Source organism: Strigops habroptila, chromosome 8, assembly GCF_004027225.2.
Source record: "Strigops habroptila isolate Jane chromosome 8, bStrHab1.2.pri, whole genome shotgun sequence".
Taxonomy (NCBI): domain Eukaryota; kingdom Metazoa; phylum Chordata; class Aves; order Psittaciformes; family Psittacidae; genus Strigops; species Strigops habroptila.
Window position 1 is genome coordinate 56,000,567 of NC_044284.2, and position 13,846 is coordinate 56,014,412.

A 13,846-nucleotide genomic window follows, 5' to 3' on the forward strand; every position below is an offset into this window, starting at 1 on the left:
CATTTATAAGATGTATGCAATTTTCAGTTCAACTAGTCACAAAGTAATATACTACAAACTACTTACAGATACCTCATTACCAGCCACTTCACTATTAATATATTCTAGAAACTTGCTTTTAAATTCAAATGTCTCAGGACAAATTAATGGTAAGCAATCTTCATAGAAATTGCCAATACAGAGGTAACAGCCTCTGATAATAAGTATTTATAAAACATATGACAAGGTGAGCAATGCATACATATAGCTACAGCAATACTACCAGGCACTACTGTGATCCCAGGTGCTGCTTTTTGGTTATTCTCAGAACACAAAACTCTATTACAAGAAATGAGTCTTTTTCCATGAACAGAAATCTAAGTTTATTAGTCCCATTGCTTGTTTGATCACTATGCAAGAAAGGCTTCAGTAAAGGAGCTTATTTCTGAAGTAACTAAATCCCATCTGTTATTTGGAAAGGAAAGACGCAGCTTACTTTATCTTGTTGGCAGCAAAGTTTTACCTAAAAATCTCCTCCGCAATCTTTCTGGGCAGACATTAACATTTCATATGCATCATCACAGCAACATGGCTACAAAACACAGCCATAAAATACATAATCACAATCCCTTTATTATCCCCCAGTGAATAAAGCAGGCTTTTTCTATCAGAAAAACTAAAATCCACAGTTACGAAACAAAATGAACTCTTTCAGATAAACATTATCCCCTTAATGTCTAGAAAATCATCTACTAGACTGCAAGACAACCATTATATTTGCTAAAATTGTGAAGGGATGAAAGATACAGATTTCTTCAGATACTGAAGAATTACTCCAGTATAACAGGAACAAAAGGGTGTTCATCCACAAGACACTTTGCCCAAGCTACACCAGTTTTACCCTGTGGGTAAGATATATACCCCATTACATCTTCCTTCAATCAGCAATGTAAGAATTAGTCTCTTCTGATGGATCAACAAAACTGCAAAGCATATGTTGAACAGCACTAAAGAAAACATGTTTAAAGCCATGACTCTTAACTGCCTTAAACCCAAAAGAGAAATCCCTACCTCCTTGAGAGCCATCAGTTTTTTCATCCTCCCAAACGACTGTCTTCAAAACGAAGGACAAAATAATTCATGTATTTAAGCCTAATTCATGGTTTCCATCAAGTTGCGAACACATCCTTTGGCCTCAATCCATTTAAACATGGTACACCAAAATGAGCCCTAAATACAGTTAGTCATCTACCAAACAAATAATTTTACAATGTTAATATTTTAGTAGTGCCTTGAACGTAGAAGACAAGAATGACACTGCACAGCACCAGTTTCCCACAATGAAAGTTCCAGTCTTCCCAAGCTCTGAGGCTGCCAAGACTTCTTCCATGAAATAAGCACTGCATTTCAGCAGAGGTGCAGTTTAAAGATGCTAAAGCTTTTTTCACCAAATTCCCAACAACCTTTCTCAGACAAAGCTCAGACACAGCAATTTCCTCAAGGGTGGGGAAAGAAGAGTTTGTATTTCTTACACATTCACCTACCTCAAGACAAAACCAGAAAAAGACAGAAATAAATTGAAGAAACCAAACATCCCTCTGGGTCTAGTACTCAATTTAGCTGTTATTTGTTGGGGTATTTTGAGAGTTGTTTTTTTACCTGAATAGTCCCAGGCAAGATCTATGGGAATCTAGAAGTTTTGGGATAGCAGACTACAGCTGAGAAAAACAGTTAGTTTTCAAATCTTTCTCTATAGACAAGCCCAACACTGCTCTCTTCCTTCCCAGGCTCACTTTTTACAGGGGAACACTGTGAAACTTAAGATTCTTGGATATTTACACACTATCAGCAGCTACAGCTTTGATTACAGCTTTCATAGGTTTCCTTATAAAAATCACAAGACGTGGCAATGTTAACATGATCCAAGCAGTTTCTCAACCTCCTTTGAAAGAGTGAAGGGTCATGCAAACAGGAAAACAAATCCAAAGACCACCTAAGTTTTTTGTTTGTTTTGGGTTTTTTTGGGGGGGGAGGAAATCCAAGGCACCAACCTATATAATACAATAGTAGTTTTATTCAAAACAATCAGAAGTTTAGAACACACAAGTTAGACATTTTCTACTTTTATTCTCCCTTCAGTAAGCTTGTTTCTTTGCTCGCATGTGTCAGAACATGTATGTGACATTTTTATTTGGTTTGGCTCCATTTTATTTTAAAACTGTAGTTGCTCTGTTGACCACCTTCTGATGCCAAACAGACCACTTGCAGGCAACGGACCAAGACTGATGCAGAGACACAACGGGATCAACTGCAATCTGCAATTCATGTGAAATGACTGTCACAGTGGCAATATATTAAACACTTTCCTGCATCACCTGAGGTATCAACTACTGCCACTATCGTAAGTCTCAGAAGAAAGCAGCTTGGATTTGGTAGGACCACCAAGACTGGGCTACCTTGCTGCTGAGGTAATCTTCCCTCCTTGAAGCACATTACTGAGGTGACAAAGCAGCACCAGTATTCTGCACACTGCAAGTAAAGAGTCTTAATTTCCTCCACATGTATTCGTGGTGGTGTTTTGTTCTAAGATGAATGTGCATACAGCTGTGTGGAAAGTCATACCATGCTTACAGCTGCCTATAGACCTACACATTGCTACAGCTGCCTATAGACCCACCACCAAATGCAGAGGGAAAGAATTATATTAAACATTAACTTACTGATACTTACTACGTAAGAATCAACTATATTGTGCTAGAAAATGAGTGCCAACAACCGGGGAAGAGATGTAATTCAAAGTTAGATTGCAAAAGAGAGAATGCGAGAAGGAATGATTGAATGCAGCAATAAAGAGAGAACTGAGAGAATAACTAGAGGCTGCGTAGCTGAACATATTTAAAGCAAAAATAGAGTCATTCTCAATCTGAACATAAAAGTGGGAGTGGAGAGTATGAGAGTCCACTGCAGCAAATGCGCAATATAAATGGCATAATAAAAGCAAAGCATCTGGATTTTACAGTGGAAACATCAAACTGTAAAGGTCTGACTGGTGCAGCCCTGGATCTGAACACCAGCCTGCTCTTTCAAGAACCTTCTGCCTATACGATAAAGTCCAGAAAACCTGACTTAAAGATACATGATCACAAATGGGGAATAACACTGATAAATATAGCCCTAGATAGGTCATCTTAGGTTTATACAAATAGCCCCATGAATACTGGAGCATGTTTCCAAAAGTTGCAGTTCATTACTGGTGGACGCTAGGGTCAAATACAAAACCTGCACATTTCATACAGTCTTCAATGTAGAAAATATAAAAAGGAAATATATGTTTTACTCAAGATGCAGGCATTCAGAAGTAAAGAAAAACAATGAATTTAATAATCATGGGGGTTTTAAGAATTAGCTAGTCTTCTCTGGTACCACCTGGCTGCGTAAAATGCACAGCATGCACCCGAGCTTACGCAATACACAGAAACGTCACTATGGGACCTTCAAAAAGCTGGAAATATAAAGAATGAGAAATCAATTATTTTTGCAAGCAGGGATTGCTAATTTAGCAGAAATAACATTAAAAACTTCCAAAAGGGCTTTCTGTTACCCTTTGTAAAAGAAAAGTTCACATACAATTTAACTGCGTCCTACTAGAAGAGATTAAGGCTGCAGCTGGACACACAAGAAACCTGCAACTCCTGCATTTCCTGGAGAACAAGGCACCATGCCCACAGGACGCTTGCACCAGAGGGATGCCCGTCCACCAGCACTAATTGTCATTACCTAGCTCTGAACTTCCTTCTTCCTTAGCTCTCCTGGCAGCAGGATTCTGAATGCTGTCCAGGCAACTCAGTGCAGTAACAGTGAGCATAAACTAACTGAACTGACAATAGCATATTTGACAGGACACAAAGATCCAGAAGAGAACATCTGTCTAAATCAAAACTTTAAAAGCTCCTTAAAAAGAATTGGGATACAAACCTCTGGTTTCCACAGGCAGATGTGATTGTTTGTTTGACCACAGGGAGAATGTTGTTAATACACAGATAAACCAGTGTTCCTAATAGTCAAAATCCCTCAGATCTAGTCCTAATGAGGAACATACCACGAACTCTTCACTAGTTCATGGTGAGTGCTGTCAAATGCGTGCTATATTCAGTATGCAACTCTGAAGTAAAGAAAACAGCAGGTCAACAACACAAGATAAAAGGGGCCAATGTGAAGAACACTGTCACCATAATGTGTAGTCCTGGTTCTCCAGCCGCTAAAATGCAGCCTGCTTGGAATGAAACAAGAGAGCTGCTAAACATATGTCAATACTGTCCCACATTCCAGGAGAAGAAATGGCCATGTGCCAGACTTAGATTAAGCACCTAGTTTCTGGAGGCAGACTAATTCAAATCAATCAAAAAACATGTACAAAGAGATACCACATCAAAGCTTTTGCAGAGCAAACCAGTTAGAAAAAACAGACAAAAGACATCATTAGTGTATTAGTTTTTACCAAGTTGTACCAAGATTTACTATACATTATAACAAAAGAACTAAGTTAATGGTTAGAAAGCAATAAAAGATACAAATAACAGATTGTTGATAATTGTCAAGAGCCAATGGCCCACCTTCTGCCTACGAATCCCATCTAAACTGGCACCTCCAAGAGAAATAAAGAAAAATTGCAAAGCCCTTGCTCATTTTTCTCAGTTCAATTGTTTGGTTTTGTTTTCTAACTTCTTTCTTTCCAACAAGACAACATTATATAGAAGTAAATATATATATGTATGTATATAAACAAAATGGGGACTTCTAAAAAAACCTGTCTGACATACAAGTATTTTAAGAGGTTTTAAACAGCAAGCTGCAAAAAGCCCTCATCTTCTGTCTAAGTTATCTATTTGAAAGAAAAAACTGCAGTTGAGAGTTGAAGCTTTACAAAAACAGATGTTTAAAATACACAGTATCTCTTTCCAAGGTACAGAAATGCTTTTTGTTAGCTGACTCTTGGAAGCTGTGTACAACAGGAACTGCAAGTCATCACATTTCCAGGTGCACTAACCTGCTGGGTTTACTGAAGTTTTACTGTGCTTTGAGCCTCTACCATGATACAGAATAATGAAAACAAGTATAGCAGGAAGGCACAAAGGTAATTTTAAGAATATATTTTGAAAATAAAAAGCAGTTATTTATTTTATAATCATTATACATATGTTTATAGCAAAATTAATAGGGGATAAAACCCCCTTTTTTTCTTTTTTTTTTTTTTTTTTTTTTTACTTTTATTTATCCCAGCTTTTGATGAAATCTGTTTTCTTCTTAAAGTGATGTTAAGCAGAACCTACAGTATGTCTATTGGAAAAGACATGAAATAAATTGAAATGGTCATACTGGAAAAAGCAGAAAATTAAGCACAGTGTATCCTGCTTTTCATTCAAAAAACCTGTTCTGATTACCACTACAGGATATAGTCATGCTATATATGAAGGATTTGAGTTTTTTTATTATGAAAGGTACAGGAGACCAGGTTTCATGTGCAGATACAATCAACTGATGTCAGGCGAGCAAAGAGTTATCACCTATGTAATAACTTCATATAAATGACAAGATCCATATTGTATAAGGTCAAGCAGATTTTAGAATCTGGTATTAATGGGTCATTTCCTTTAAATATGTACCATCGTCAGAGACATTTCAACAGCCACACAGTTGGGATTCTTCATACTTTTATTTTATTGTTTTTACACAAAGTTTAAGATATATTTACACTGTCATTCTTACCTTCACATGGCAAAGCAGAAGGTCATAGTTTATATGGGCAAGATATGAAACCAGACTTTACAATGGACAAATTCCTAACTTCTGTTTCTTCAGATGTTAAAAATGATTGTAAATTAATAGAGCTCAAAGAAACGACACTCAGGAAATAACATATCAGCAATCCTAGCAACCTTAAGAGAGCTGGATTCATTTACTGCAGAACAGTCTCATAAAGATGAAGGCGTGAAGAGATCATTATCTATGTTGATGTTTCAGATCTTCTATGACATACAAAACATTTCATCGCCCAGCCTATAATAAGCCTAGTAATTAGGCTACAGTGTTCTAATACAGAAAAAAATCTCAGCTGCTATATATGCAGCAGACCACCACAAAGGCCAAGTCATATGCAACAGTGGGGAACTAATTATTGGCAAGATTAGACTTCATGATCCCATCAAGTAATTCATATGCTGTTACTGCATATGAATTCCTCTGCGGCAGTCTTGTGATCAATTTGATTTTAAGCGGTTGAACAAGGCCTAGCAACTGAACAATTATGAAAGACAGCTTCCTATATCACTTCAAGCAGCTACACACGATTTGAACACTGTCAAACATATACAACTCTGAGATGTTTAAATCTGATTTATTTAGTTCCAAGTCAAAGATAAATTAATGGCAGCTCACACTCTTGAAGTATCCTATACAGAGGAACAGACATGAAAACTTCTAATTGGGAGTGGGTAATCTTTAAACATTCAAAAAAAGGAAGCTGATGTTTCAGTTTTAAACTGAAAAAAAAAAAGATTTCAGATTAACTCTTAATAAAAAATTGTGGCTCGTAGAAAAACTAAACAAGAACGGAGTTCCTTACACTTCACTCAGGACTGGCTATGTTTAAAGCTAAGACCAAATGTCCAAAAGATACAAAACACAGTAACACTCACTACAGTAACAGGAGAGACATTGGTGATATTTTAACTCTTGACACTAAAATCTACTAGCAAGACCAGAAAAACGAAAAAGGAAGTATGGAGAAAATAAGCAGCAAGAATATTGCATCAGCACAAAGAAATCCTCAAAAAAAGCTTACACGAAAACATAGTTCTTGTAGTACGAGGTTAAATGCTTGTGTTGTGAACTATACAACCTCTGTTGTTTGTGTGCATTCTCACGTACTTCTCTGTCAGCCTATGTCTGTAAGTACTTCCCTGTTTCTGTTTTGGGATCCTCCTGCCTTCCAGCTCACCAGGACTACTCGCTCTTGGTTTTTATGTCTGAAGTCCCAGAAGAATAACAACACCCTTGAGTCTCAGAGTTCAAGAAGCAACGGGTGCTCAAGGGAATCTTCAACCTGGGTCCCTAGCACAGCCTCTGGAGTGCACAACTTTTTTCCCCAAACAGGAAAATGGAATTGAGATAGAGGCAGCCCGAGCAAAGAGCAAGAAAGCAACCTGTTCAAGACAAGAACTTCCTTAACTTCTAGTTTTGTTTTTTTTCCTTAATGCTGCAGAAGTGCCCTGACCTTAGGTTGGTCACATTGTAACAGGACTTGCTTAGCTTTCTAATTCATATTACCCTGGGTGCTTCACAGAAGCTTTCCCAATCAAATACAGAGCTCTGATTTAACTTCCAAAGTCATGGAAGTAAAGGAATCCACATTAAAAATAATAATAATAAACATATCCCCAAAAAACCCTGAACACCTGTATGACAGTATTTTACTACTACAGGTCATGTTTATCAAAAACTTGAACTTGAAATAAGCCTCTAAATAAGATGCAGAAAACAGTGAAATTAGAGAAGACAGTGATGATGTTCTTTCCATTTACTAACAGACCGGTGGTCAAGGGATAACAGAGGAACCCTTTAGCAAAATCATCACTACTTCACTACTGCCTTCAAGATTTGTGAACTGAGTCCTATAAATTTTGTTTTCCTTACAAATTAAAAAAAAAGTTTTGTTCTGCATTGAATGAAATATTTAGTGCCAAGCAAAAGAATTTTAATTTTTAACTCCAAGACTTTTTGGCTCAACCAAAACAAAACCTTCTCTCCTCCCCAGTTACGTAGCAATGAATCTGTACTTGACTACTGAATCAAAGGTATTAAAAAAAAAAAACCCAAACAAAACAAAAACCACCAAACAACAAAATACCCACCACACATGGACCATGCACATTTAATTTAAAAAGAAAAAATGCTACATTTCTCATAAGTCATGAGCTTTTTTTCATGTCTTGTTTTGACTTTTGATAGGCTAAAATCCCTTGACCAACAGAGATGTTTGATTCCCTCAAGCTAGCAACTCCTTTTCTTCTTACATTCATGCTTCTTTTGTCTTTCTTCACTCTTCTGCCTTTAACTCCCTCTTAGATTGGCACAATTTGGTTTTCAATCCCTTTTTTACAAGGCAGTTGCTTTTAACAAAAGGGAGCCAGTGTCCTACTAATGACAGACCCTTAATGCATCTTCATCACTTCTAGTCTCCCCAATATATTTTTAATTCCACAACTTACCATTTCCTTTTCATAGACACTCCATTCATCATCTCTTTAATTTCAAGAACTATGGACCTTCCTGAAGCACCTTTTACATCCCTAATTTTCTTTCCTTTCTTACTTTCCCTATGCCTTTTTTAAGCTTGCATGTTTTGAGTCATTACTTCTTTTCCCACTATATTTGACTTCTAGCTAGTTTAATCACCACTAATATCACTAAAATCAAGTACTTAAAGCTATTCTTGTATACTTAACTCTCCCCTTCTGCTCATTCTCGGGTCTCAAAAAAAAAAAGAAAATAAACCAAATCCCCTTAGTTATTCTTAACATTTTTCATCACAATTCCCTCATTCAACCCCATCTGTGAGCATTTATTGTAAAGCATATACTTCATAAATCCCCAAAACCATATCCAACTGATTTAATGTATTAAGAACTTTACAACCCAAACAGAATGCAGAAGGCTATTGGTTGCCTTCTCATAAACATTTTAACTTTCAAAACAGCCCATGCTAAGTCAAAATAAACTTCTAGGACAAAAGATGGTTTTAGTTATACTACTCTCTCAACATACATTTGGGGTTTTCTGTTCAAAGACACAGAGGATAGGTGCTTCCTTTTACTCATTGGTGGCTCATTCTTGCTTACACCATGACATGTTGCAACATAAAGACTACATATACTTTGGCCAACATTTGTTTTAAACATTTAGTTTCAAGTGTTTGGAGAACATAGTGTTTGTTTACCATAGGTTACAAGATCACACATCATTTTAATTGTTATGCCTTAAAAGAAATATACTATTCATTCTAGCAAACTCAGTTTAAAACCCCACTCTAAACCTCTGTGATACTTTGAAATTATTAAAACATAGAGAACACCCTAAACAACATGCTAGGAACACAATGTAGCAGACAGTTGAAACTGTATCCATAAACAATTTTGGAATTATTTTTTTCTTTCTTTTTTTTAAATAATTTTCTGATAATTTGGAGTGCTCCAAAGATCACTCACTTGTGAAAAGAAAAAGAAGGAGGAAGTCAAAGGTATTTACAGTTTAAAGGAAAATCACTTGCTTTTTAATTGTTTGTTCTATTTTACACTTTTAAACCTTAAGAAAATGCATTAAGAGTTTATTTATTTATCCTGATAACCCTGTGCAGAGTTGCTTGTTTTATTGATTTCCTCCTACTAGTTTGCACATTGAACCTTGACACAAAAGAGGTGATAGGGGGTTTTTAGGGTGAGTTTGTTGGGGTTTTGTTTGTGTTTAACTGTGTCTGCATAACACCAAAACTAATCAAGATATGGCCTTAAACTCTGATTCAATTCTGCATAATAGCTAGCAATAGAAGAGTGATTATCTTGTTTTTAAATTAAAAATAGCACATGAAAGATCAAAGAAGTTGGTTTACCTTCCATTTCTTCCACAGGTACCTAAATCCTCAAAAGTCCTGTGCGTATACACAGGCCGCCTGCTATAATTGCTACCCTTAATACTACTACTTACAAAATTATGTATACAATTGACCAAAAAGGAAATTAAACCCAATATGAAACGTTAATTTAAAGGAAAAGAAATCAAAAAGGCATGAAGATCAGAGTATACCAAGGTATAACATGATACTACTCACCGTTGTGTTAACTTGGCAATGAGGCTTTAACAGATCAAAAACAGTCTGCATATAACCTGCTTTCCCCAGCCATAAGAGACACCCACAAATTTGAAATAAAGACAACAGCTCTCTCAGCAAAGTGGCACGTCACTGTTACATGAATTTGATCTATGAAGTCATTTTCTTAGAACACTTACCACTAAATCCCAGTTATTTTGTTCAAGCAACGTTATAGCTTCATCAATATTTTCAATACCAGTACATGCCTACAAAGAAACAGAAGCAGTAAACAGAATTAAAAGCATTGATCAAAATCAAGAGTATTAATACTTATAATTTAATTAATTTCAGCAGAACAGGAAAGATATAGGTCTTTTGTTCCAGTTTGGAGAGGGTAATCCAGAAATCAGATTTCAAGTTTTAAACATCAAACATTTGGATATAATTCCCAGTTCCACCACAGGATTCTTGTGTAACCTTGAGCAAGCCACCTAGGGAAGCAAGACAAAGCAGTTATTTGTAAAACTAGGGCAATAGCGCTGTCCCATAAAGGTGTGTTGAGAATTCTATGTTTAAAAGTATGAAACACTCATACTACCTTATAAGGGACCATGAAAACACTTCATATTTAAAACGATGTTTGAGATGGCTGAAATATTTTGTCTAGTGCCAGAAACATGTATTATAAACCCTACTGCCTCCACCACCATCACCTTATACCCCTACTCACACTGGGTGTTACACTGTGCCGTGTAAGAAGGTGGAAAGTATGAATTCATTTTATCAAGAAAATGCCAACTTACTACCACATGTACAAATGAGCACCCCTTGTGAAATTATTTAAGACTATATAATAAAACATTTACAATATTTTCCTTTCAGACAAAACACTTGCATGTTGTTCTAGCCCTGTACCCTCTCCTTTTACCTAGTTCAATTAATTAGTACAGTAGCATTTTTAAAGTAATGATAACATCCCACAAAACGTTATTGTAAATTGAGCTTAATTCCAAATATAAGGGAGTATCTCTACTCAGCAAAAACCTTGATGCAGCATCCTGCTTTCTTTTTTGATACCCATTCCTTTTCAGCTATACAACTTAAGCAGGCAGAGCATTGCTATCTGTTCTGACATATATTTACTACCATTCATGTTGAAGGATATCAGATATATTTCAATAGAGAGGGAAAATGGAAACAGTTAAGTTTCTTTCTGGAATTTATCTTCCATCCTAATCAAAGCTATGCTCTCTATTCAAGCACACAAAAGGAGTTCAAACTTCTACAAGATTATGTTCCTTCTGCTCTACTACACAGTTATATAAAAAGAAGTTTACATAAAGTTTATATAAAACAACATTAAAAAAATCCAACCTTTTAACACTTAGATAGTGGCAGCAAACAGATCAGTTTTCCTGATTCCAAAAATATATAATCTTGTTTTTCCTTTACACAGTAAGAGAAAAAAGGCCCTAGGCATAAAAACAGATACTTTTTTCTCCCAAGAATAAAAAGCCATCAAGTCATATTTTCCATGCTCTGACTCCTCTCCCAAATTACAAAAATTAAGAAATAAAAAGTAGAAAAGAAATCACAGGGAAATTCAAGGCCAGTTCTCTCTTCCCAAATTCAATGTGGAAGAATTCCACACATATGAAGCATTACATGCAGTATATCTACATAAAATGGACCAGTCTGGAGGACCACAAACATCATCACAAGATGATATTTGGGGGTTTTTTTTCTTATTGCCTGCAGAGGGGAGGCAGCAATTCCTATTGATCCATAACGCTCTCCTCACCAGATTGATTCTCTCTGGAACAAGAGAAAACTTCCACTGCTTACAGCATTTTGTGTTAATACTCAATTTAACCCACTTTACACCGGGAATGCTAAAAAAAAACCATAATAAAAAAATAATAATATAGTTTTGCTTTCAGGAGCAACATTTTGCCTTCTTTTCCATTACTTCTTGCAGTTGCTTCTGAAGTTAAAAATGAGACAACACTTTAATACATTCCCTAGCAAGTAAGAAGGTTATATACACCTACATCAGGTAAGCTTGAGGAGTGCAGAGCTTCAGCTTGTCATTTCTGAAATCCCAGGTGGGTTCACACTACCATAAACCTGCCACTGAAACTGTTGACAGCTCTGCTGCGAAGTAGTCTTACTTTGAGAAAAAACCTTTGCAGAAATGACAGCCTAAGGTTTTATTTACAGTTAAGAGAAATACACTGAAAAATATGGTCATTGCAAAAACAAAGAGTTACTATTTCTCATTTATCAGCACTGCAAACTTCGCATGACCTTCCTAAGAATCAAGCTGTGTTCCAGCCTACAATAAAAACCTGACCAATAGTGTGTTGTTTCCAACTCTGGGTTGTGCAGATGAAGCTGAGTAGAGGTTACCTAGAATTCAGGCTTCAAATACTGGGTTTAGTGGCCCCCTCTTCATATCGACCCTGCAGCTCAGCTGACTTACGACTGTCCATATGCCACACTCCTAGTCCATACTAACTGCAAATCAATTCAGCTCACTTTGGCATACTTTTATTTTGAGATAAACTAAACAAAATCAGCTTACCCTTCTGCCAAAGCACACAGTGAAAAGAGTTTACTCTGCTGTGATGAGGTATCAAGCACCAAATTCACTTGTACGTTTGCATCCTTCCTAAGTCTTCTTGCTGATGATTTACCACCCAAAATAGAACCCTGCTCTCACTCTCTTCGCGATGCAGAGCCACTGGGTAACAGGAATGGACAGGTGTAAACAGTAACTAAAAATGAAAACCAGAAGAATTCTTAATACCCAAGAAAGACAGTTTTGTTGAAAACCCTTGGACCACTTCTACAATCACTTTTAACACTTGATTTTGAGGAGTTCTAAAACAAAGATTTCACTTTCCAGATGGAGTGGGTTTGCTAGTTGTCAATAAAACAGAAAACAAACATTTCTGAACGACAACAGTGAAGGAATAAGTGCTATTTGTTAATGTAACCATGAAACAGACATTCCAAGATCTTCGTCAACACCCTGTTTACATCACAGTTCCAGCAAACTAAGATTCTTCAGCATAACATTTCAACATTCAGACATTACATACAAATCTCTGCCCCAAGTCATAACCCATCAGTAAGACCAAAAATAAAAAACCAACTATAATTCAAGTTTGCTTCCCTTTTACTGCATCATGTCATGCAAGATCAATTCAAGGAAATCATCTTCTTTGCATGTCTTTAATCATCCCCAAGGAATTAAGCACACAGGACAGGTAGTCCTTCGCTGGCAGGTGTGACATAACATCAAGGACTCTGTAGCAGCAGATCAGCCCCAGAAAAGCCTGGTATACTTCTGCCTTTGTTTTCTTTACGGAAACACACAAAGAAAACCAGCAGGTTCTGTAAGCAACAGAATTTAAAAGTCTGGTTCCTCATGGGTTTGTCTCTCATCCCTAATTGCAAGGGCTGGTTGAAGCTTTTCCTATGGCTAGAATATTTATAAGAGCTTCTTTTGATGTTACCTGGCTGTATTTTCATGAAATTTGGAGTCATTTCATTGGACACCTGGGCACCATAAGGTTGTGTGCCTCACTTATCCAGGAAGGCAGAGTAAAAGTCACAGGGTTTACTTACTTACATTATTTATTTTTTTTTTTTGCTCATTTTTATGCTTTTCATTCCACCCAAGCAAGAAGCAAACAAAAAACAAAAAAAATAATAATAGGAAAACAAAATTATGTTAAATTTTTGCAGCAACAGAAGGAAAAAAATGCCTCCAAAATATAGCAAAGTAGATGAGCTCCAAAAACACAAAACCACATCTTTTCTACTAAGCAAAGTGATGCTAGTTGAGAAGAAATTATCTTTGATTCACAGATTTTACCCAGCTTTATCTTCATAAGAGACCTACATAATAAAAGGCATTAAATATTTTAGAAGAAAATTCCTACCAGAATACTACAAACTCTCGATTCAATCAACAACCAACACATCCTCTAAGTC

General features: G+C 36.3%; 1 protein-coding gene and 1 long non-coding RNA gene across 3 annotated transcripts in view; both read right to left on the reverse strand.

Annotated features, from left to right (window-relative positions):
* Positions 1–13,846, reverse strand: part of FAF1 (Fas associated factor 1) — a 170,009-nt gene that overhangs the window by 143,287 nt on the left and 12,876 nt on the right. The window contains exon 2 of one of the 2 annotated variants that reach the window (XM_030496205.1): positions 10,042–10,110. In XM_030496205.1, the coding sequence (XP_030352065.1) occupies positions 10,042–10,110 (69 nt within the window). Of the gene's footprint in view, positions 1–10,041; positions 10,111–13,846 lie in introns of those variants that run through there. The other variant, XM_030496206.1, reaches the window with a different exon arrangement.
* LOC115612197 lies at positions 2,119–3,585 on the reverse strand. The gene is made up of 2 exons (XR_003992913.1): positions 3,259–3,585; positions 2,119–2,624 (listed from the first exon to the last, which is right to left on the reverse strand). It is a non-coding gene; the product is annotated as an uncharacterized LOC115612197 (long non-coding RNA).